General features: G+C 39.9%; 1 protein-coding gene and 1 long non-coding RNA gene across 4 annotated transcripts in view; one reads left to right on the forward strand and one right to left on the reverse strand.

Moving 5' to 3' along the window:
- DPP4 (dipeptidyl peptidase 4) overlaps positions 1–26,376 on the reverse strand; it is an 82,591-nt gene that overhangs the window by 16,206 nt on the left and 40,009 nt on the right. For all 3 annotated transcript variants that reach the window (XM_019022710.4, XM_004032706.5, XM_063694932.1), the window contains exons 10-22: positions 25,080–25,192; positions 16,372–16,507; positions 14,324–14,368; positions 12,147–12,254; positions 11,797–11,864; positions 10,789–10,842; positions 10,294–10,415; positions 8,666–8,713; positions 8,326–8,424; positions 5,952–6,021; positions 3,354–3,548; positions 797–851; positions 118–217 (exon numbers count right to left, since the gene is read on the reverse strand). In XM_019022710.4, coding sequence (XP_018878255.3) covers positions 118–217; positions 797–851; positions 3,354–3,548; positions 5,952–6,021; positions 8,326–8,424; positions 8,666–8,713; positions 10,294–10,415; positions 10,789–10,842; positions 11,797–11,864; positions 12,147–12,254; positions 14,324–14,368; positions 16,372–16,507; positions 25,080–25,192 — 1,213 coding nt within the window. The remainder of the gene's footprint in view (positions 1–117; positions 218–796; positions 852–3,353; positions 3,549–5,951; positions 6,022–8,325; positions 8,425–8,665; positions 8,714–10,293; positions 10,416–10,788; positions 10,843–11,796; positions 11,865–12,146; positions 12,255–14,323; positions 14,369–16,371; positions 16,508–25,079; positions 25,193–26,376) is intronic.
- LOC134756649 (uncharacterized) lies at positions 212–25,100 on the forward strand. The gene is made up of 3 exons (XR_010129597.1): positions 212–269; positions 23,818–23,903; positions 24,845–25,100. It is a non-coding gene; the product is annotated as an uncharacterized lncRNA (long non-coding RNA).

Genomic DNA, 26,376 nt, shown 5'->3' on the forward strand with positions numbered 1-26,376 from the left:
GATGAATCAGCCTATTATTCGCTGTAAAAACACTGAAACTCAGAAAGGAATGGCTTTGTTACTGGCATTTTGAGGTCAACACTCCGTATCTCTCTGTACCTGGCAGCAATTACATACCATAGTACTCCCACCGGGATACAGGCGCCACGGCTATTCCACACTTGAACACGCCGCTTCCCGATCCCAGGACCATTGAGGTTACGTACCCTCCATATGACTAAGGAATGGAAACAGTTATTTTTATGGAGGTAAAAGAATAAGGACATATGGTAAGCGAGTCGCAGTTTCCACATTTCTCACATCTTTATATACTGTGCCTCTTTAGAGATAAAAAGCATGGTATAGGAGGCTTAAATTGGCCTTAATTGGACAGTATCTTTAAAGACTACACTTTCAGAGCCCTGATCCCTTTCTTGGTAGGTATATGGGGAAAACTACGGAAAATTTGCTGACCCTAGTGACTGGGTGGTACCAATTATAGAAGATTTAAAAACAATAACACAAAATCTTTACTGACTGATGCATAAGAAAAAGTCTCCCTCCTTCCTTCCCTTCCCTCTTCCCTCCCTCTTTCACTCCTTCCTTCTTGCTCTTTCTACCTCACCTCCCTGGCTCATCATAATAAACAAAGGTGTAAGCCTAACTCAGTGGAGATTCTGCAGGGTTACTGCCCAGAGACCTAAGACTTGATAGATGTGATTTTCACCTCCAAATATGTATATACAAAAGATAAATTAACCTGCTCTGAGTGATATTCATTAACGAATGCATACAGATTCATCAGTCAACTACTCACCCAGCCCCAAATTGCAATTCGTTTGTTGTCCACAAATCCCATTTTTGAAAATTGTCTAAAACACATGGAAAAAGTCCACAGATCAGTACTGCATTGTGTATAGAAAACTTAGATGAGGCACAAATGTGAAACCCTGCCATTTGTTCTCTGCTTCGTTCTATTAGAGACTAAAAATTGCTGCCAGTAATCAAATAAACACCTGAGATAAATATCTATCATTTTAACCTAAGATCCAGATGAACATGGTTTACTTTTGTTGGAGTTCATAAAAATTGTGTGTGTGTGTGTGTGTGTGTGTGTGTGTGTGTGTATGATTCACAGAAAACAAATCCTGGCAGTTTTTTTCACAGCTTTATACAAAAATTTGCAGCCCAGATGCACTTTTCTTTACATAATTGAATTTAAATCTCTCCAGATGTTTTTCAGTTTGGGAGAGTCTGCCCCTGCAATGGAGAAAGATAAGGGCATGAAAAACTTCTGAGTAGGGCTTAGAAATGTCTCTGGGCCCCCTACCTGAGAACTTAAACATCATTCTCTAAATAAATCCCTTCTTATGCTGGGTGTTGATTAGTTAGCTCAGCACCATGCACTCAATAGAAATAAATTTTTCCTTGATGGATTAAGAAGTCTTCTTTGCCACAAAACTGTGTTCAGAAATGGAATCCAGGTAAAGAAATAAGAAAAATATTGTATGCACCTATTTCTTAATATTAGCCTGACATCAAAAGAAATTTTTTTTACTTAAAACTACTTAAAAAAATTTACTTAAAAATGGAACTCAAATTTTTAGCATTGTGGGTGGTTGCAGACCTTTGCATTAACCTATCTTGATTTTGACAGTCTTTGTGTTTTCATGTAATATGTCCTAGGTTGCCCTAAGTTAAGCGGTGCTAAAAAAAAATTAAAATAGTTTTCAACTCATCTTTTCCACGTAAACTTTGTAAAATTGAAGGAGGCAGACATACAGCAATGTGCAACAGATCATTCATGTATAATTCGATCAACCTTTACAAAGTGAATGTATCCTTGAAATCATGGCCTGTGCATATTATCAGAAGCCTCTAAGCCATTTCCCTCTTTGCAAAGGGACAAAAGGAAATGTTTTTCTTTTATTGAATTCCATAAAAATTTCACTGAACTTTTGCCTTGTTTTTATCTTTACATAAATTGCATCTTGCAGGATGTACACTTTTGTGTCCAGCTTCTTTCATTCAACAGTATATGCAATTCATCCATGTTGTTATGCTTAGCTCTTTTTAGTTGCTGCAATAGTGTGTGCCACTGTATAAACGCACTATTTCTCATTACTTATTTAACTGGGGTTGTATATAGTAGATCCTTAATTTTGTAATTTTAGGACTTTTGTTGGTCAGATTTGAGAGACCCTGGAAACTATGCCCTCTCTCACAGAGGAGCGATCTGGATAGATACAAGTTTATTTTTAAAATATCAAAGCCTCACTCTGGAACAAATGTATCCCCTGTTTATTCTAAATCTCTATTTTTTAATTGTTAAGGAAAATAGCTAATCATTAACTTTAGTAAAAGAGAATTTCTTTCCTCAGGAATCCTTAGTCAATTGTCATCTTCTCCTCTCTCCATCTATTTCATCATTCATGGATCCTTCTGCATTTCCTAGTCTATGATTTCATAACATTATTTTCAACCACCCTCCCTATTATGCTTCCCCAGACATCCATGCTGTTGGTTACAGAAACTCAAAGTTACATTTCCCACATACCAGTTGAATGTAATTAAACATAAGAGTCAGAATGAGACTGGATTCAAATCCTGATTCACTTTGGCAAGCTACCTAACCTAATAGTCTCTATTTATTTAATTAAAATATGGGGTAAGAACACCCACCTCTCGGGGCTTCAGCGACAATGCCTGCAGGTAAAGCACTTCTCATGCATCATGCATCTTATGACTAACCATCATTCATTGTTAACATCTCTTGAGCCAGATCACATCTAGTTATAGTTCCATAAGTGAAGAGCACAAGAATGAGATGTGGTTCATACGTAACAGAGCCCTTATATGTAGTACCGATGATGGTTGTGCTCCACAATTTTCCCAAAATAGCAGAGTCACCCTCATCCAGACTGTAGGAGCTACTCCTAGGACTTCAGAGTTGTCACTGCCTATGATGTAAATGTACACTGAAGTCCTCTCTTTATCCTTGACTGTGAAGGAATGGGCTTGGCTTGTTTAGTCAGATGTTTACTAGGGTACATTTATTCCTCAGTTTGTCCCCGAGTCTGATGAATTTTGATTTTCTGTTCTTAGAAGGTGGTAGGACATATGCCAACTCCCTTTCTAGAGTCTCATACAGAGAGGAATTTAGGAAATGCTTTTTTTTTGAACTTCATATCAATCTATAATGTAATATATTGTTATCTAAACATAACATCTTCACTAAAACCTACCGTAAGGATAAAAGATTACAAATTCATCCCAGAACACTTTAAATTATTTACACTTTACAGCTTTAAAATGTAAATTTTAAAGGGGAAAAAAAATCAGATGACCTTTGACTTCATCTCCTAGTCACTCACCTGGCTGCTTCAATTTGATCTTCAACTTCAAATGTTCCCAGTCTTCTGTTGATTGCATGCATGATCTTATCTCCTTGGTAACCACTTCCTCTGCCATCAAAGCTAGCTACTATAATGTTTTCTGTGCTTGCAAGGTAAGTGGCCCAGTTCAGTCTGAAGACAGTGTCGGCTTTTTGACTACATGGGCCTGCATACCTATGAAAAATACCAAATTGTTAGCTTTCATGGTTTTCCGGAATCAAATGAGGAATGCTTACATTTCTCTTCTCCGTGGAGAAGTATGCATCCTTCCCAATCATGAGCCTTAAACTGTGCCAGCCTGTGGGGTGTCCAGAATGAGTCCTCTAAAACTTAGCAACACAACTACCATGGTTGTATATTTCCTTCAAAGATACTTGTCAGTTTTGTCTTTGAAGATAGTTATCAAACACAGACTTCATAGGCCAAGATTTTAGAAGTATTAATGTAATCTTGGATATCAAAGAAATAATTTCTCTAATAGTTAAGAAGGGGGAGTTGTGGCATAAAAAAATGATGATGACAACAATAAATGCAGCTTTGGATATCTTTCCATCTCAGCTTAACACAATACTCCTGGACTGCAAGTTTATTTCCTTCTTTAAGGACTTTGACTTCTGCATCATATGCTTTGCATTTCCCATAGCACCCGGCACTGTCTTGCTCACAATGACTGTAAATCATTGTGGAATGGACTGCAGTATGAATGAATGCTAATATTTAAAACTTCAGAGGAAGAAACAGGTTGCATTGGAAAACGGGCATGTCATTGGGCATTCTATATACTAACAAGTGTAACTCCCTTGTATCTGCAATCTTCACAGGCTACCATCTACCCTACACAGAGCTGTGTGCACAATCTCTGTAAAGCTCTGTAAAGCGCTCTCATTTCTGCTTGTTAATCAAGAGGAGCTCCTTATAGCTCATTTCAATTCATTTAAATATGTCATCTTTGCACCATCTACACAACTCCTGGACATGGATACTCTCCAATAACTTATTCCCTCCCCAGCCCATCTCTCCACTCATCTGCTCACTGTCCCTGCACAGGATAGGACAAGTTCTGCTTACATGCCTTTGCTAATGTTTTCCTTCTACTTAGGGAGGTCAGTCAAACGAACTTTAGTTTTAAACAAAACACTATAACATTCTAACTTTAAACAGGAAAATTCATTCATGCATTTCTTGAGCTAGCAAATATTTTTTCACATGTGAAATGCCTTGCTCCTCTCAATTATATTAAATTTGGTAGATGAAGAGCTTGCCTTAATATTAGGTATATATATCGAGTTCCCTAACCCCAAGATTAAACAAGATTATTTTTTAAAATAGAAAAAAAAAGACCTTAAAAGAGAGGAAAAGGAAAATAACTGAACAGAAATATGTATTAAATTTACCATTTTTTAAAACATTTTCTAATGGAGATCAAATCATTACTTACTAGGAAGTCAAAGAAGATAAAAATATCACTCAAAAGGATGCTTTTTTAGCATTGGAGCCGAAGCCTAAAACAAATTAGTGTCGCGAACGAATTGACTTCATTTGTTACAATTATTTTACTTGAAAAGAAATCAGATAACACATCTGGAATTTTAAAATATGTATCTTTTCCTTTCTTTGTGCTTTTATGTGTGGTTTTCATGAAACTGTGAATATAGTGGATCAAAGCTGTGTCTGATACTAATATCTGGGTCCTCCCTTCCTCTCCCCACTTTTTTTTTCTCGCTGGTAACAACAGAGACATTATGTCCCTGACCTTCAATGTCTTTTCCGTATAATGGAACAACAGAATTTACTATATGGGTTTGTTGTGTGAATAAAATAAGGCAAATGATGCCAAGCACCTGGCATTCGGCAGGTCCCTGCACTAGTGTTGTTTCATTTTGTTTTTAATATAGGAAATGATGCAAGCCAGGGCAGGAAGAGCCTGACATTATGGCATCATGCGTGACGCTAGGGCAATTTTAGAAAAATTAAAGTAGGGTGTATTCCTAATGATTATAAAAAATATTTTACAAAGCTGTCATATTTGGAATTCATATGAGTTCACATTCACTATTCAAAGACTTGTGACTTCCTAACTTTCTCAAAGACTTGAAGTTTTTAATAATGAACACTCTCCTCTATCACTTCTCTTCACCAAAAAGGGGAATAGAAAATAGCCGGCAGTAATATTTCAGGAACTAAAGGAAGAGAAACATGAGGCAGCCAGTGGGAGCTGGGGTAAGGGAACTGTCACGACTGTTAATGCCCATCTCTTGCTTGTTAAAATGTCCAGGAGGTTAAGGATGAAAATGCAGACTTAAGAATTCCTTTGAAATTCCCTTGGAGTTCAGAGAAGCAAAACAAAAGAAAATCTATATGCCATTATGTCAGAAAAGGAGTATCTCCCTTCTCTATTAAGAAGATGTGAGAAAACACAGGTTGGGTTTTGTGGCTGTACAGTGAAAGCAGGAAATAGTAAACAGTGATCCAGGAAGAGGGAAAGGACGCATTTGGCTCCATTTTTCAGTAAGCTGCACTGAGAAAAATATATATGACTCAATACTTCTAAATTGCTCCCTTCTCTTGAATACTTACACATCTAATAGTAGAGGATATTTCTTGGATTTATCAAAATGGGGAGGCAAGATCATCTGATACCAAAATTCTAAACAAACAGAAAGATTAATTAGTGAGGTAAGAAAAATTATTAGCACAAGATTTTGTTCCTCATCTCCGTCAGTAGCAAGTCATTTCTAGAGTTTAGCAATTTGTTAAATGAGAGTAGAAAAGGAAGATGAACTGCTTGGATTCAGCACATTTTTAAGATATAACATTTTCTTTCAGGTTAAAATACTAGTTAATGTTAAAACATAAAGTTGTTTCTAATGTATCTATTAAATACATTGGTGCCTAGTAACATAAAAGTGCATCTTAGAATTTCTAATGTTTTGTTTTTATGATTCTGTTCTTTGGCATCCGATCTACTTATCTAGTTTGTTTATGGCTTATGTTCTAAGTTTTCCTCCAAAATGTTTTCCTCTTCTTGAATTTCCTTGAAGCTGTTTAGGATTTTTAGTTGGCCCCAACTCTATTTTAGAATTCTGATTTAATAACATTTTTGTAATTCTTATTGCCATCCCAGACCGCAAAGCTGAGTTCCCATTTTCAGCTCTGTGTTTCACAGAATGAGATCGGGTTTATATGGAGCAAACTGTTGCGTACATTCTGTATGATCTCCCACGGGTCTGTCTCATTCTCTGTGCTTGATTTAACATCAGTTTAATAAAACTTGTCCCTAAATAATGAGTCAGTTTCCTTCGTTCCCAAATAAAAGATGAGTTATACTAATAGATCTATAAAAAAGTGTTTTTCCACATTTAAATAAAATTATTCCAGATTCAGTAGATTTAAACTGTAGGCAAAAAAATTCTTATCTCTGGAGCTATTTTTATCTAATATTTATCTTCCTTTTTGTTTATGTTTGTTATGATTATTTTACTTGAAAAGAAAAAGAAAGATTTGGGAGTAAAATATATAGATAGATTTATCTTCAATTTATATTTTGCTGACTATTGTTATGCCTTCTGATTAAACGTGCTTGTAAGAGCAAAATTTAAGTCTCTATTATAATTTCAATAGAACACCAAACTATCAGTTGACCATGATATTTTTAATGAATATGCGAAACCCATCATTTGATCTCTGCTTTGTTTGAATTGGCATTAGTTGATGGGAAGGTGTTTTAGTCCCACTTTTCTGGATATGTATAGTCTTTGGTTTGGGGGGTTCTTTCTATTCACAGAGTCCCACCTTCCCGGCTCCCTCCTCCCTGACCTACCTTTCATCCCTCCTTTCTGTACTTTGAATGGCTATAACCACCTCCCCATCCCCACAGCTCCATCCTACATCCTGTCTCAAGTCACCCGTCTACTAATGTGGCTTCCGTGACCCTAAAACCTGCAGGGGCTCCCCAGTGTTCATGACTGAAATAGAATGTCACATCTCAGTATTCAGTGCCTTCTGTACCAGGCTGTCAATGTTAGCTCTGGAAAACTCTAAGCTCTTGCCCCTCATGTGTGGCTCAAGGGTAAGCAGCACTAGCATCACCTAGAAGCTTAATAGAAATCCAGAAACCTGGACCTTCCTTGACCTCCTGGGTCAGAATGTGCATGTTAATATAAGGTCCCAGGAGACTCACATGCACATTCAGTTTGAGTAGCACTGCTGTAAACCGTTCTTCATGAGGATGCTATACTTTCCTGTGCTTTTCCTGATATTTAAAATTAGATGTGTTGAATCTTTTCTATTATCCTAAATTTTTTTTAAAAGCCTAAAATGAATCAATCCTAATATAACAGATTCCTCCCTCCCCTATAAGCTGTTAGCCCTTAGTGGAAAAAATAAAGAAAAACAAACAATAAATAACAAGATTTTCTACTCAAAGAAACCCATTGTTCTTACTGGTCTCTGAATATAATCCATGATTACACAATCAAGCCGGGACCACACTATGGGAGGTCAGCAGGGTTTGGAAAAATTCGAAATTTATCTTCTGAGACTGAAGTTTCAATATTTTATAGCCAACATGAATTGTTTTATACAACTATCTCAGATATCCTTGATCTCTTTGGGTTAAAGGTGAAATATGCTAGGATGTCATTAAGTTAAACACACAATTAATATTAGTAGAATAATAGAGTCACTAATGGGATAAAAGTGAACTAACGATAGAGCATGTTCTCCAAATCCCTTCCCTTTTGACAGAATAAGTTTTATGTAGAATGGTATTATATTTTAAGACAAAAGGATGTAAAATTAGTATTTCTTGTGACAAAACATTTCATGGAGAAATAACCTTCTAAATTAGATTTATATATAACATGAAATACATATTTTCAGATCGAATTACTATAGTTAGAGTGCATTGGTGTTTCCATGAAAAGTACTATTCCAAAGGAATTTAACTTACTTGTTTCATTCAAAATAATGAAGTCCAGTTTTTTGGAGGGCATCTGGACATTCTGCAGCATTTTATCCAAAGCTGAATTGTCTTCCAGGACTCTCAGCCCTAAAGAAATACAGGAGACAGCAGTCATTCATTACAATGTGAAAAATGAGGATTATGTAGTGCAATAATGAGCAAACATGAAATTCACTGATCGGACTACACATATTTCAGGTTATAAGGCTTGTGTTCAACTCATTGTCAAGACACAAAGCCAAAGAAAATCACACAATGCTAAGTACATGTTAGACTTATGCAACACACTTTCTTAAAAACAAATGAAGAGTAAAACATGAGAAAATACCTTTATCATTCACGCTGCTGTGTAGAGTATAGAGGGGCAGACCAGGACCTGTTAACACAATTGGGGAAAAATGTTTTGGATGAATACTTTTTTAGAAAAGATAGTATAGATGACTTTTCAAAAATACCATTTGTTACCATTTAACTTTGATAGAATATATAAATATTATAATGCATAAGAAGTTTAATACATGTTAGCTGTTTCTCCTCCCCCTCTCTTTAAAATAGTTGCAATTTCAGTGTAAGAAGTATTACTGGAAAGGCACAGGGCTCAGTAGAATGAAGTAGGAAATGAATCTCTGCCCTGCTGGGCACCTTGGGCACATTATCATCTCTGAACTTAATATACTCATCTGCAAAGTAAAATGTGAGCTGACATCCTTCCCCACTCTAAATCCGTGATCCCACAGGGTTTTTCAGGCTCTGCCCAGGTGGGCTGCAGAGCCCTGTAGCCAGCCTCCCTAGGGAGGGACGGATTTCCCCCCGCTGCCCCCACTCCCATGGAGTCCCAGAGCCAGGCGGCACATCTGCACAGTGCCTGACTTGGATAAGCGATTCCTTTCTGGCATGCAAAAGTGTTTTTCTCACAAGCCCATATCGTCACTGTTTATCCCAACTGTGGTAGTTGCAGAGTGGAAGGTAATGTATAGAAAAGCTATTTTGTGAGCTCTTTAATTTTATGTGTTTGGATGATAATATTAATTTTTATACTGGATTAGAAACAGTGAAGGCACTTTCCATACCTGGGGATGAATCCTGGCTCACTAGCTCTGTGACTTAGGACAACAGAGCTGTGCTTTGATTTCCTCACACAGAAAATGAGGATAATAATATCTACTTGATAGAGATTTCTTAAAGATTAAACAAGATCATGAATATAAAGCTTTTAGCACAGTGCTTAGAATAAAGCGCATGCCCAAGAAATAATTGCTAAAAAAAAAAAAAAAAGTCAGTCATAGTAAAGAACCATAAAGAAAAGCATAATAATAAAATATACTAGTGAGGGAAGACTCAGATAACTGGTTTGAAAACATTTATTTATTTTTGTGCTATGGACAGTTCTTTACAGAATATCCAGATCCTTTCTCCCATTTTGAGAAGTAACCTGGCACACTGTTTAAAAGGGATGGCTCGGGAGGCAGAGGCCTGTTTTGAATCCTGTTGTGCCTGTAACTCGCTGTGTGACCACCTGCATAAGTCACTTGGCCACTCCTTGCCTGGGTTTCTTCATTTGTAATTAATAATAGCAATAGCCACAGAAGATGGAGCAGTGAGCATGTTGGGTGACACGCACCAGCCACATACATTTTCTCATTGAAAGGGACGAGCGCATAAAATAATCATTTAAAACCCCACAATATGTATGTATTTAACGCTGAAGTGCTTCTGTTATACACAAGGGTGTGTGTTTGTGCATGTGTGAGTGTGTGTTCGGTCTAAGGCAAGCTATGCAAGTCTCTCAGTGATAAGGGGAAGAAAAGATTGTTTATGCTCACTACTTAAATGTGAGTGGAGAGAAGGGGACTTAGGTGATTTCAAGAGCTCCTCAGATTCAAAAGGAATAGAGGGAGCTGCTTCGAAGTGAGTAACAGCGGCGACTGCCCTCCCTCCCAGGGAGCTCAGACTTACCGGAACATCTCAGCTGATAATACTTCGCCTCTTTACTGAATGACACAGAATAGTACTGACACCTTTCCGGATTCAGCTCACAACTAAGGCATGTCACTTTTGTATAGTCACTAAGTTGGATTCTGTAAAACCAACGGTAGAAATTAAGTGCTTGAAGAAAAGATAAGTGAGAGGAAGGAACTGAATAAAGCCATATTCTAGTTTCAAAGACAGCAGCATGCCAACGCAATCTTTAGGACTTTTTTTTTTTTTAGCATGAAATAAATACATGAATTAATAGTAACCTCAAACCTCCCATTGTTTGGAAATATCACAAAACATCGAATAAAGCCATTCTCTCTTGTGGACATGTAGATTAATTTATGAAGGAATAAAAAGTGCTCAATAGCAATACCAGTTTAATATTAGTTAGGACAAGGCAAAAAATAAAAATAGAGTTCAGAAATTGTTCGTCAGCTAAAATGACTCAAGTCAACAACTTGACAGAGCTCTTACTTATAAAGATTCCTTCCTCCTGGCATTCCTTTATATTCATTACTAATGTAGTATCTAGGAAGAGAAAAAAATGAAATATATATTAATTATGTTTTTTAAGAAGTCAGAGGCGATCCACCGCACTCAGACCCCAAGCCTAAGTGTGCACGGAGCGTGCGCACGGGTGCCCGCCGCCCTCCGCCATCGCTTCCGTATCCCTCACCCCCGAGAAGCCATTTTTCTCCGTCATCTCTACACAGAAAGGTCTTGTTCTTAACAGACTAAAATATGTAAAACCAGAGATTTCTTCCTTAATTAGAGTGACAAGTAAAAACACAAAAGAAGGCTTCTGTCAAAAAAAAAAAATAGGACTAGGCAGCTAGCCTGAAATTGAGACCCCACTCATTGATCCCGATCGTTGTATTTTCTGTCTTATAACATAAGCTACTAGATGGCAGGAGCCCCATGTTCCTGAGAGCAGCAGAGCCACTACTAAAGAGGGGCTTCAAAAGCTACTTCGGGCCGCGGCAAAATTCCTCCGCGATTAGACCAATAAAGAATCATAAAAGTGCCTAAGATTCTAATGAAAAATAACACCCCCTTTTCTACCAACTCATATATGGCAGTTAGCCTCTGCAAAGCTTTCCATTTTGCAAAGAGTAAGGCCGGGACATGGACAGATAAAATTGCCTTTCCAAGCCTTCCAAAAAATCAGTGCCAGCTGAAATTTAACAAAATGCCCCTCATTGCTAGTTCGGCGTTCCACAACGTTCATGTAAAAGAGGATACAGCTCTTGTAATGTAAAGCAGGTAAGAGCAAGAGGTAGAGCTGCCTGGTGGCATGGTATCAAATCTGCTAAGCATATGTGAAAATCATTAAGGCTTCCGTATGTTAAAAAGAAAAAAAGTATTGAACACATTCCAAAAAGACTACTCTTTATTTGTAGGAGATTTTTTCCCTACTTCTGGGCAAAGAGGGCATGATTATGACAAGTAGGTTTATATCCTATCAATTGTTACAATACTCACAGATAATCACTGGTTAGAGCTTCTATCCCGATGACTTCCCAGGTGCCTTTTGTAATAAATGTGCAGTCCTGATGGTTTTTTTTTTTTAAAAAAAAAAAAAAAAAGATTGATTAGAGACTCTCTCTGTTCAAAGTGGAGGATTAAATCATTTATATCAGGAATTCAAATAACCTTGGATTTTCTTGTTGGGTTTCCCCACCTCGTTCCACATGACACAATACACCACTGAGGAGTTTAAATTAATCTGATTTTTATACACATTGATCCACCTTACCAAATGATTTCCACTTCAAGTTGGTTTCCAAAAAAAAAAGAGGTCAACATGAAATAAAATATGTAAGAATACTCACTTTTTTATCTATTTGGAAATAGCAAATCTGTCTGTAACCTTCTTCATTGCTGATGATCTTGTAGAAGCTATTACCATCAGAGGTAAAATGAGGTTCTGAAGGCCTAAACTAGAAAATAATATAGAACAAAAGAACATTCAAGCACAGTGTCTCATCTCAGTACCAACTTTAGTTTTAGAAAGTCCTGTCCAATACCTACGCTCAAAAATCCATGCTCCATTTATATGCCAAATTAAAATTAAAGTGTCTCAAAAAGAAAATTCTCTTTCTATAAAATGTGAACAAAAACACCATACTCATAGGTAATTTTCGTGAGCAGTAAATGAGAGAATGTATATAAAGAGGCTTGTAGAAAACAATAAATGGAAGTTGTTGTGATTTGGAGACATCTTTTCTCTATGGATGATAACTGTGACTTCTGGCTGCAAGCACCTGGAAAACAGCATTAACCTTTCAGTTTGGAGCAGTAAATTTCCTCAGTGTCACAAATGTGCTTTCTTGAAACAGACATATGATTTTGTATTGTTTCAGGTTGGGGGTGGTTTGCAATTTGGGGATATTTTTCTTTCCTGTTTTTACACATATTTCTTTTTGAAACTCAGACTTAGTATTTAACCATTTCTGGACTACATACTATAAGGAATGTCTGTTGTATATTTCATATGAAAACATTCATATAGTTATTATTATTATAAGCCTTTTCATTTTGTTAAATATGATCAACAATTTACAAAAAATATTTGCATAGAAATATAGAACAAATTTCCATTTTTTTACAGTTCAATAAAAGATAGTACTCAGAACATAATGCAGTTTAAGTAGAAGAGTCTATCCCAGCCTGAAAGGAATATGTTGGTTTACGATTTTGATTTCCTAGCTACATTTGAGAGCAGGTAGGAGATGGTCTTTTAAAATTGTTGGTTCACTTCGCCCTCGATGTTTCCTCTCTCATCAGCTCCCATTTTGGGAAGGAAGAAAAATGCTTCCCTCTTCTATTTAGTGATTCAAAGCGAATTCATTTATGGAGCAAGCTGAGGCGTGCGGTACACTTGGTGTTCTCATTACAGAGCTTTGAAACACATTCCCCTCTCTAGACCTGTGTTCACAGCCTTATCTTTTTAATACATTTCCCTGTTTCCCCTGGATGGAGTTGTGCCTAGTAGAAATGTGTGAAAAGTGGCATCTGTCTGGTTAAATACAGAGAGGAAAAAACATATTTTTTTCAAAGAGTCGTGAGGAAGTGTAGCGTGTCTCTTGCCATGGAGGAAACCACTTTTCATGTTGGCAAACCTCTCCCCTCTGCCCAATCAATGCCTGAAGAAAAAGGACGTGTGAATGCTGCCGGAGCTCTGAGCCCAGCTAGAAGGGGTTGTCTTCTTGGACTGGGGACCTCACCTCTATGATCCAAGAGGTATAAAATCTTTACATTTTGGGGGTCACTTTATTTCCCTCTTAAAGGGGGCTTAATAGAAGTGATCATAAAAATTAAGTGAGATTCATTCCTCATCTACCATGCAAGGTGACATGATGACTGGAATTCCTTCATCAACTCATTACATTCTATGGCCATAGCAATCTGGGTGGTAATTCTGTGCGATGTGTATATAACTCAGTGGGACTGAGAAGCATGACAAGTCCCTGAGGGTCACCACACTTTCCTAGATAAAGCTCTGCATCTGGACGCCTAATAAAGCATAAGCCTGCAAGTATGATTTCCTCCAAAGAGAGGTGCATAGTGGGCACTGTGTGTTTGCTGCTGAGTTTTTCTGCTTGTTGTAGTGACCTCTCCTTAGGTATCTGTGCAGGCTGGGGACAGAACCTGTGTTTTCTGTCTTTAAAGCACATAACTTCAAATGTGAGGTCACTGGACACCTTGGCCAACTTTCAGCCATGGTTACCCTTTAACTTGCTGGGAGTTACAACTTGCCAGGAGTGCTCTATGTTTTGTCTGCTCTGCTTTTGATTTTTCACTTGTCCCCTTACTTTTTCCAACTGTGTGTGTTATATATTCTCTACAAAAATATATCTTTATAGGGAGCATTTACATATTTTGAGAAATAGGTTAACTAATATTGCTATTAATAACGTATCACTTAGAGCCCTAGTTTTGAATAGCTGCATATCAAATAGCTGAGTAGCTGACTCATCCATAAAACCCCACAACTTATAACACTTACTCTTCCAACCCAGCCAGTAGTACTCATTTCAATGTGTTGCCGTGCCTAGGAAGGGAAAGAGACAATGACAGCATTTCAAAGAGAAGTCAGATGAAATCTATAGCCATAATTTGTGGTAATATAAATAGAGCTGCACTTATAATAACTGAAAACTATCTCCATTCATATATTTCTATTTACGTTAGTATTTTTCAAGTCATTACATTAGATCATTTGATCTCTTGCCTAAAGTTATATCCTGGGTCCTTCTGGAAGCTCCACTGGTGTTTTAAATCCAGCATGCACAAAACTAAAGAGAATTTCATTTGTTTTCCTCTGTCCCACCAGCCTGTTCTACTCCCTCATTCTTCTTCTAGTTAGTGGCACCTATTCACCCAAGCCAGAGACCTGGGGGTCATTCTAGATTCCTGCCCTCCTCATAATCACCTCCTTCAGCCCCTGTCACCTAGTTCTTTGACTTCTCTGTCCTTCTCTACAGCTAAGGGCTTTGTTCATGTCCTCAGCAGGTTGCCCAGGGTCTGTTGCCAGAATCTCCTTGTTGGAGATCCTGCTGCTCTTCTCTGCTGAGCTTAGTTAGCAATAGATAGGCCTGTCCCATTGTGATAGTCTTTTGTTTAAAACCTTGAAACAGCTCCCCATTTCTTACGAGATAAGTCCAAACTCCAGGAATGGCACCTGAGCCTTTGCCTATATCTCTAGCCTCATTGTTCCCCACTACACCTCTCCCCCAGTCCCTAGTTCCTGCATGTTCCAAGCTATTCACACTGGATGCCTTTGCACAGCCCTCTGCTTATATGGCGTTCTGTCCTTATCTGCTCAGCACATGGCAACTTACCCCAGGCTACTCTATAGCTCTCCCACATCATCTCCTTCCCCAGTCTGCCTGCCCTTAGTAGAGCTGATCATCTTCTTTTGCACTCTATTCCCTCTGTACCTTGGTTGAACCCTTTTTATGGTACAATGAGGTATTATGAGGATTTCACTGGCAGCAAGCAAAGAGCTTGGGTTTTGCAGTTTGAATTCTGACTGTGCCCTGTGACCTGAGCTAGCTCCTCAAACGTTGATCCTCAGCTTCCACAGTGACTTGTATACCGTAAGTGGCAGCTTTTATTATTTATTTTGATAATATTCCCAACTAGAACAGAAACATTTTGGGGGCAGGCATGCTGACTAATTCACTTTTTTAAAAAATCCATAGCTTAGCACAGAGCTTGGAACATAACAGGAATTCCATGTTTGTTACATAAATTAATAAGTGAATCAAGTTATGCGAGGCTCCAGGTCTGGGAGGTGAGAGTCTGCCCTGAGCCTAGCCAGGATGAGAGCAGGGATGGTAGGTGTGTAGGCACAGGGTCTGTGACTAGATAAGGGGGATTGGGGAGGTATCCTTGGCATATGCCAGCAAACCTCTTCCAGGATCCACCCCTCCCAGGCTGCAGGCTCCCAGAGGGACTTTAACTTTGACTGTCATCCTAGTTGGACCTCATGGTCTCCTGGCTAGAAGCCTCCCAGCACCTCAAGGTTGGATGAACAGAGTTTGCCTCAGGATTGCCACCCTCTCAGACTGGCAGTTATTTATTTCCATTCTAAAGCTGTTTCCTGCTTAAAGACAGTGACAGTATGGTAATGGGTTTGTGGCCTCATGTATTTGTTTTGTTTCACACACACTCAGCCAGTTATTCCCCATTCCCTACATTATCTTTATTAAAACACACTCTGTTGAGCTTGCAGCTGCTGGCCTTCTTTGGTTTTTAAAATATTTACATCAGATTCTATCTTGTGGTCAGTCACCCCCTCTCCACTTCCCAAGTGATAGTATCCATAACTAAAACAGTATGACTAGTCAGTGTAGGAGAAATAGAAGCACCTCGGGATGGCAGGTTATCTAGGAGTTTTATTCAAGATTTTATTGCCTCAGGATCAGACAGAGTCAGAAAGAAGAGAAACTCAGACCTCATTTCCTGATTCCCAGCCTTCACTCTCCCCAACTGCACAGACCCTCTGATCACATGTTGCTCTAGAAGCAGAACATCCCCATTCAGTCTCACCACTAAGCAGTTCCATCTTCCACTGGACTCATCATAGTCACAAATATCCATGACCGAATAGTTCTGAATCCTCCTGAGCCACTGCAAAGAAATTCTTTCTTGTGTTGCCCATGTCACATCACACAAGTAGTGATCCCTGGAAGGAAGGAAGAAAGGAAGGACAGAGAGAGAGAATGAACATGACTATTGCCAGACCTCGGTACAAATAGACACTTTACTCAGTGAAAAGAAATCAATCTTAATGGGAAGTAGAATTATAAATGGTTAATGAAACCATTTAATATAATATTTCACCTTTTCTTAAAGCTTAAAGTGCAATTTAACTTGGAATGAAAATTAAAATATATCCAACAGGAAAAGAAGCAACAATATTCTACAGTGGCTTAACATGCGTGACTCAAACCACGAGCTCAGGATTTATCAAGTCTCCAACTTGGCCTTTGGTAGTGCCAGGGAGTCAAGGGTGATGTTTTCGCATCTCCTTTCTGCTGTCTTGAGGGAAGTGAGGCCATAGACACTGGCTAAGATTTGACTGTTTCTTGTATTTTACGTGCTTCTCCAGAAAATTCTTTCTATTAGGGTGAAACTACAGCTGACCCTTTTCTCAACTTCATTTTCAAAGGGGAAAAAATTGACTCACACCTCCAGAAACTTTGAAAATCAAAGAAATATATTCTAAAAAGACATTTCTCAAGAGTCAAAACATGAACTCTGCAAAGAAATGAAAGAACCCTGTGGTATTTTCACATAAATTTATGTAAACAGAGGTATCTCTAGTAGTGCATCCTCCCCAACACATACTTAAAAAATTTTTGGAACCACCTTCTGATTTATAGTGAAGTGCATGGAATTCATGGTTTACTTTTCTGCTGGCCTCCCTCACATTATTGGCAATGGATAGTTTATGCTTTTTCTCCCTCCTCCTCCCCGATTGTGGTTTTGGATTACTATTCACAAATCCCTGCTCTCGAGTGTCTGATTGCAGCCTTGCTCTTTTTTGTCAGAGAGTTCCAAATGAGTGTGTTGATCTCCCTCTTCCCGCCTGGTCTGGTGGCTGTATCTCCTCCCCATCTCAAATGCTCTCACACAATCCACTTGCTCTCTCCTTCACAGGCTGGACCTGCCCCTCTCCTTGCTTGACTGCAAGCTCTTTTACAGGGTGTCCCCAGGGCCTAGCAGAATGCCTGACTCAACACAGGCACTAATTATATGTCCATGGAATGCAGCACTGAAGAAAGCAAAGCCCTCTCCTGACCTGTGGGACCTGTCATATTGTCATACTGAAGGACCATAGCTTTGTCCTTCTTCAGAATTCATAGATCAATTTCCGTCTCCACTCCCTTCGCAGACACCTAATCACACAACAAACATTTACTGGGCACTCGGGATGGATTAGGTGCTGGATAAAGCCCTTTAAGGCCCTCACAGCTTCATCACCCCCATTTTACAGCTGGGAACACTTAATGTGCGAATGTGCCTGGTGATACCGGGCTTCCATGCTACCCTGCTGTAAGGCGCAGGTACTGAACCAAGACCGAACCCCTTCACTCAGCCGCAGAGCACTGCATTTCTGTAAATTGGGGTCCCTTTTCACTTCAGTCCTTTTACTTGCTTCTGAAGAAACTATATACTACCTAGTCTGGGTGGCTGGTATTCTCATGAACACACCATGAGGTTTCCCAGTTGCCCCCTCTTTGTTCAGTCTTGCTCTTTAGCCTGAAGTGGCTGCCAAGCTCTAACTTCCTTAGGTCTTGTCCTAAATGTCCCCTCATCCATGATGTCTTCTTGGAAACCTCCTTCTCCCACACCACTCTCCCGGGTCTCATTGCACTCATCACAAACCACCAGGCTGCAGGGGCTGAGAGTGCAACTGCCACTTTCCATGCCGGGAAACACAGACATCTCATCCAGTCTGACGCTTCTGCATCTGCCCAATGCAGGGGAGCTAAATGAGAACCTGGAAAGGTGAATACACTTTACCCAAGACAGGCAACAAATCTGTGCAAAGAGAATGGAAGTATGAAAAGCACAACAGAAAATGAAGCTTTCTGAAATTAGTTTTTTAGACCAGACGTTGGAAAACTTTTTCAATTAAGGGTCAGAGAGTTAAGTATTTTAAGCATTGTGGTCCACATCTCTGTCACTACTCCACTCTGCCTTTGTAGCACAAATGTAGCCAGAGACCATAATTAAATGAATGAGTTCATTTAATATTCCACTGAAAAGCTAAAATTTGAATTTCATTAAACTTTCATATATCATGAAATATTACTACTCTTTTGATTTTTGTTCCCAACCACTTAGAAATGTAAAACCTGGGCAGATCACCTGAGGTCAGGAGTTCAAGACCAGCCTGACCAACATGGCAAAACCCTGACTCTACTTAAAATGCAAAAATTAGCCAGGCGTGGTGGCACACACCTGTAATCCCAGCTACTCAGGAGGCTGAGGCAGGAGAATTGCCTGAACCCGGGAGACGGAGGTTGCAATGAGCCAAGATCAAGCCGCTGCACTCTAGCCTGGGTGAGAGTGAGACTCGGTCTCAAAAAAAAAAAAAAAAAGTAAAAACCATTCTTACTTGTGGACCACACAGAAATGGGCAGTGGACTGCATTTGGCCCATAAACCCTAGTGTGTTAACCCCTGTCCTATATCAGTGGTTACTATTTTTTCAGGCCAAAAACCATTTGGACAATCTGATGAAACTGATGTACCTCTCTCTAGGTGGGAAAAGCCTCTCCACTGACATACATACAACATCTGAAAATTCCATGGGCATAGATTAGGAATTTGGGCTCCAGCAATATTCTTCTTCTTTTTAAAAGTGCTCTTGTAGAGCGAAGGGGTAGGTGATGGGGGAAACAACTTTTTGACAATAATTAGTGGATCACCCAGTACTAAATAGCTTTATCTATTAAAAGTCATAAATTAAACATCAGGTTCAGAAATCAGCAATATAAAAGCAACTTTTCCCCATTTGAAAACATTGAGTAATGGAATTTGGGAAGTCAGCCAGGAAACTCACGTGCATCAGTCATCTTCCCTGCCTATTTTCAGATCAAAGGTTTATGGTCCTGGACCCTGCATGGCCTGGGTTACTCTCCATGACCCCAGGTGTACTCTGCACCCTGTGCATGCTCAGCAAGGCAGTTCACCCGTGGCGCAGACAGGAATTTTTGAATTTTCTTATAAACATACTTCCCTTCAGTGGCAGCCTTGAGCCAAGATTATGCCAGTCTGAGATGTCAAAGAATCATTAAAAAAAAAAAAAAAAAAAAAAAAAAAAAAAACCTGCCAGGTGCAGTGACTCATGCCTGTAATACCAGCACTTTGGGAGGCCAACGCAGGTGGATCATTTGAAGCCAGGAGTTCCAGACCAGCCTGGCCAGCATGGTGATACCCTGTGTCTACTAAAAATACAAAAATTAGTCAGGCATGGTGGGGCGCATCTGTAATCCCAGGTACTCGGGAGGCTGAGGCAGGAGAACTAATTGAACCGGGCAGAGAGAGGTTGCATTGAGCCGAGATCATGCCATTGCACTCCAGCCTGGGTGACAGAGTAAGACCCCATCTCAAAATAAATAAATAAATAAAGCCAATGGCTCAATTGTACTTTTTACTGAAAAGTTTAAGTCCTACTTAAAACCAGAAAAATCCAACCAGCAGGATTATCACCTATGCTTTGCACACTGCATGCTGCTTTTATTCTGCAAAAACAGGCCAATACTGAGTAGATTTCTTATGTAATGGTTTTGGTGGGGTGGAAGAGGGATCACCCCTGCAGTCCAGGCCTTCCTGAGAGCCTGGACAACTTACCCAGGTTAGACATATGAGCCAGCAAGCTCTTCTACCTTCTGCAGCTGGATTAGTCCAACGGGAATATGGTTGATTTCAATACTAAAATGACGGAGTAATTTCTGGATGTAAAATAATAAGTTCACACCCATGTGGAGTCTACTATGTGCCAGGAACTATTCTAAGTGCTTGACATAAGCTCATGACCACCCTATGAGATGAGTACTGCAGTTCATGCTCTGCAGACAAAGAAACTTAACAGCAGAGGATTTAAGTAACTTGCCCACTATCGCCCAACTGGGAAGTGTTGGAGCCAGGATTCAATTCAAGCTGTTGGCTTCAGATTCCCAGTTCATACTCATTCCCTCTATGAAACCTCCACCCATCCATTTGGAAAATGTTGCTAGCTAGCTTCACCTTCTTGTTTCTTTTCAGCATAAAGTTCCTCACTTAAAGAAATCTATTCCTAGAGAGCTTGTGTGTAAACTAAATTTTATAAGGCAAATTATATGTGAATGCACTGAGAGAGACTTGTTGAAAATCACACAACAGAGAATCCCCTTGTAAAGTGACCACCTGTCCCAGCATAATGCCTTGCAAACAGTAAGCATTTAATAAATGTTTGTTGGGTAATATTAATTCCCTTAATTTGTGTAAATGTTTCTTTTGGTACATTAAGGATACTTAAAATAAGGTATTTATCACCAACTGGAAATAATATTGGAGGGAAAAATGCTACAAAGAGCAACTGCAACCGTGGAATGATTAATTCAGTGAATCATCCGAGGAAGCGGGCGTACTGCCAGTGCTGGCCGCAGGCTCCATGCCACCCTCTGCTCTGATGGGGATGCCAACCCTCCCAGGTTTGCTGACAAATTCCTCAGGAGAGGAATGGGTGGGATGAGATGAAGCAGATCTGAGGGCTGCAGCACCCGTACACCCGCACAGTTGTAGCATGCAGGTCCTAATGTGCAGGTGTCACTAGCTTCCAGTTTATTTATATCCTGTGTGACAATCTGAGGCTTTGATGTTGCAGCTTTATAGGCCAGGGGTCGTAACAGTTCAGAGAAGACACAGCAAGACTTTATATCTATTGTGTCATTCAGGAGCAGAGAGAGCAGGGATGGGGTATGTCATGAGCTGGGTGTGATGAGCCCCAGAGCCATTCAACAGATGTTGGGTGGGGTTACCACAGTAGAACATGCCCTTTCCAATCCGCTAGATTCAGGCTACAGAATTTTTGGCAGAGAGGACACAAAAGGAGGGATTTCTATGCAAGGTCATTTTGAAGTCTATCCATAGTGCTGGCAGCGTGAACCACTATTCTACACACACAAAGTCACCTGGATAACTTACTCATCCATTCATCCATCCACCCATCCATCCATCCTCTGCTTATCTATTAGTTTATTCTACAAATATTGGTTGGGCATATGCTATGTCGCAGGCACCCTACTACACACTGGAGATACGATTGCAGGATTGGCCTCTACTGCGTAGAACCTGTCTTACTTCAGTCAACAATGAATGTACTGCTCTAGATAAAAGTTAGGAGATTTATGATTTTACATTATGTGCTGTTTTCCTTCAAATTTTTGAGCTTTCCAGTTCTCATTATGAACAATGAACACAAAATAGCAGCATAACAAATCTAATCAACTTTAGCACTAAATCAATGCAGGCAGCAGGGAGACTCACCCTGGTTCAAGTTCTGGCCTTGGTTGTTGGAAACGCAGCCTGGCTGCCCTTCTCACTTATCAGAGAAGCAGGGCTTCCACCCATTTCTGCTAATTCCTAACAAAGTCACAAACCAGCCTCATCCTCCTGTGGATTTCACTTGCTGCAGGCTCTGTGGTGAAGGGATATGGCCTAACAGGAAAACTAATGAGGGTAACATGGGCAGAGGAAGGAGGAGAGGCACTGATCCTGGCCAGGCTTCCCACTCCAGGAACTAGTAAATCACCAGGTAACAGGCTGAGCAGGTTACTAAGAGGCATAACTCACCTGATTTTACTTGGCCCTGCTGGATCTTTGCATGAGGCCAGAAGACGGTGTATCATCATGTACTAGAGCATTTTTCCCAGAGAGCATCTAGAGTCTAGTTCTAGAAAAACCGCAACCTTACCAGTGTTAACAGAGACCAGAGCTATATTTTAAACTCCCTAAAAAACACATTCCCGTGGCATTTCCAAAAAAACAATATTCTTTGGTAATATACATTCCACACAAAATCTCCATAGTGAGTCTTAAGTGTGACTTAAAGGACTACTGAGAACAAGAACTTATTGACGAATTCACATAAGGCCAAAAATCCGTCCTGAGAATTGCTTGTTTCTTGAGCCCAGCACTTCACACAGCTGTGCCTTGGAAACGGATCTGTAAGTGGCAAAGACTTCGTCTCTTTGGGGAATAAATGAGACAGCAAGAGCAGAGCACTGAGCACAGTCCCAGCCCATGAGAAGGACTCAATATATTTTTAACTAACTTATTCAAATATTTTGGTCCAGCAGGCATAGGCCTTGGTCCTATTCCCACCTTCCACACTAACTTGCTGTGTGACCTTGAGCAAATGACTTTACCTCTCTGAGCCTCGGTTCTCTCACCTGTGCCTCACAGCGGTGTTGTGACTGTGTCCTGGAACCACTCCAGGTTCTGTCTAAGCTCCCAGGACTATTGCAGGAAGGAGGGAGGACAAGGACTAGACCTGCCAAAACTGAGAAGCAATCTCCCATTTGCTTTCTGGCCATACACTTTTGTATTATATCTCACTTGAACAAAGGTTTCCAGGTCCTTAAAAAGTTTATTAACCATTGATAAGTTCTAAAGCCCCTTTCCGATGGAATCTTTTTCAGAGCAGGTGCTCATGGCTCATCCTCCCTACAGGCAGATATTGGTGACAGATCAAAAGGCCACACCAGGCTCTGCTGGTCTTCTCCTGGGAAGCCCTGACTTTTCCATGCTCTGTTTTTTCTGCCTCAGTGTCCTTCCTCCTCACTGCACCCTGCCGGAAGCCAACCTGCTCAATCTGCACATTCTCCAGGGGGCATTTTTTGGTCCTGGGGTCGTGAAAACCCCATGTTCTCCTCCTCAGAATGCCTCCATTCTATTGCTCGTATCTCTCTTATCACTCCTGGGGGCATTTATCTGAATGTTTTCTATCATCTACTGATGATAAGTGCTACAAGGGCACAGGCTTTCTATGGACATTTGGGAGTAGAAACAGAGGCTGTCCATCAATGATGATGATTAAAGGTGGCTGGATAGAATTGAAAGGCAGACTTTGAAACCTTTGGGTAAATTTTTACTCCATTGGACAAACCCAGAAACATTTTTTAAAACTTACTAATCGATTTTCCCCCCGAATGAATGGGTTACTACAGACATTTCTAACCAAAATAATGAATTACTAACCACGGAGCACAGCCCACAGCCTTCCTGATGTACTTAATGCAACTCCAGAGAAAATGGATGCTTCCGTACTGCTGTGACGGTGCCTTCAGGAATCTGAGGGCACCAGCTGTAATCACACAGAGGGAGACACGAAGCAGTGTCTAATAGCTTGTTCATTCAAGCCAGAAAGTCAGGTTTGAATACAGATTCGTACTTGGTCACTTTCTTAATCTGTAAGCCTCATTTTCTTATCTGTGAACAGGCACACGATGACAGTTGTTGGAAAGACAGACTGACTTTAAAGAGTCCTAAGATAAAGCATGTGATAATCCCTGTGTCTGGCACATGGTGAGTACTCAATGTATGCTAGTTGTTATTTAAAAACAGCAACAGGCCGGGCACAGTGGCTCTCGCCTGTAATCCCAGCACTTTGGGAGGCCAAGGCGGCCAGATCATGAGTCAGGAGTTCGAGACCAGCCTGACCAACATGGTGAAACCTCATCTCTACTAAAAATACAAAAATTAGCCAGGCATGCACCTGTAATCCCAGCTGTACTCAGGAGGCTGAGGCAGGAGAATCGCTTGAACCTGGGAGGCAGAGGTTGCAGTGAGCCGAGATGGCATCACTGCACTCTAGCCTGGGCGACAGAGCAAGACTCTGTCTCAAAAAACAAACAAACAAACAACAACAACAACAACAAAAAACCAGCAACAAAACCAAATAAATAACAGAAATGAGTAAATATGGAGCTATCAGAGAGCCGTAAATTGTACCCAGTATGTTGGTTCCTTTACAGGAAAATAAACAAGGGGCTGAAGGTGCTCCATGGCGGAATTTCAAACCACTGACATGATTTCAGGAAGTGAAGTCTTGGAGCACAAAATGACCGTGGAGCTCCCTAAACTTAATCCACAGATTTCCTGCATTTCTCTAGGCCTTACAAGGCTCTTTGGGACCTGACCTTGTCCCTTCCACTCTCTTCTTCAGTCAAAAGGCTCCAGTCACCCCAACCTCCTTGCAGTTCCTCCAACAACCCAAGCACATCTCCTCTGCAGGGCCTTTGCACTTGCTCTTCCTCTGCCCCCTGCTATTGGTGTGGATGGAGCCCTCCTGCTCTTCACATCACTGCCACAGTTCATTTTATCCATGAGGATTCCCTGACCTCCCCTCATCAGCCCCATCCATTTTGCTCTGCTCAGGTTTTCTTCACCACATTTATTGCTACCTGGCATATTACACTGCTCTTTTTTTATCTGGTTATTGTCTGTCTCCCCCAGTTTGATTGTAGGCTCCATAACACCAGGGGCTGGCTGCTCTGTCCATTGTCATCATCATCTCTAGAGTTGTGCCCAGCCTGAGGACGTGAAGATGCTCAACAAAGAGTTGCTGAAGGAAAGAATGAATGACTGTCAGCGGGGATGACACAATGGGAGGCTGTGATCCACTTTGCCCTTCACTTTTGAAAAGTTCTCCCTAGAAAGTGTAAAACTGTTTACAAGCCAAGCATTCAGGACAAGTCTTACCCTATCAACATAGAAGCAGGAGCAGTGATTTGTATGGAAGTTGCATTGGTGACTGAGCTGAGAGTGTCTGTATTTACAACAAAGAACTTTACAGTTGGATTCACAGCTCCTGCCTAGGAAAAAACAATCACAGAATTGATATTGACAAAAAAAAAAGTAACATCATTGCACACATTTTAAAACTGCACAAAAACTTCTGCATTATGGTCATAAAATTATCACAATCAGACATGTTCCAACAATTTAATATAAATAAAATGAACATAAGGGAGAGTCATGAAATGCAACCTTTTCATGGTCAGGCAGAAACAGAATATGTGTATATATATATATATATATATATATATACACACACTATATAAAACTTGAAGGTCCAAAGCACTTCTGTTTAAATAATGAATGTTTATATCTTTATAATTTATCACTTTGTGCAAGCAAGGATAAACCTCTTAAAATCAACTTTATTATTTGCAAATATACCCTGTCTCCCTGAGACCAAAAGTCTTTGATGCCTGTCAGTATGAAGAACACCTTGGGTTCTGCCAAAGACACCATCCACCAGAAAAATCAGTTTACCTGAGTCAACGGTGTCAATTAGGAAGCCATCATTTCCACTCTAAATTCAGGTTCACTATGTTGGAGCTTTACAATCAATATTATGACTGAAACCTATAAAACCTTTTTAAATATACACATAGATCTTCGATTGACAGATTAGTTAGAAATAATATGATATTTTTAGTGAGAACACTTTATGGAGTTTTTTTTGTATGTGCCAGTTTCGCTCATCAAAAAATAACATTCCACTGAAAACACATCTCCATATTTAGTCTCTGATCTTTTTTTTTCTTTTAACTTCCTCTGTCTTCCTAAAATGGCAGCTCTTCATAAAGCAAATTGAGTGAGTTGGTAAAAATAAAAATCCCCTTTTCCAAATTTCTTACAGAAAAAACACTTTACTATTAGATTTTCCTGCAGACAATACTGTAGCCATTATTATTACGGTACTAGTGAAGAATTCCTGGTTCCCTTCTAAACCCCATCTCACCCGGCTTACGCTGCTTAACAAAGCTCCTCAATTTTAGTAAACACGCAACCCTGACGAGGAGAACAGCTTTGAAAACCAAGACGTGACACTATTATTCCAAATGTAGGACATGAAAAATTTACATTCGTGCCAAATCTATAATAGAACCACTAAACCTAGTCATGTATCCCATTAACTAGTAATACAATCTGATATATAACTGAGCTTTGCAACTTCGTCGAGGGCACAATCCAACTTCTACAAATGAGA

Source organism: Gorilla gorilla, chromosome 11, assembly GCF_029281585.2.
Source record: "Gorilla gorilla gorilla isolate KB3781 chromosome 11, NHGRI_mGorGor1-v2.1_pri, whole genome shotgun sequence".
In the NCBI taxonomy this organism is placed as follows: Eukaryota; Metazoa; Chordata; class Mammalia; order Primates; family Hominidae; genus Gorilla; species Gorilla gorilla.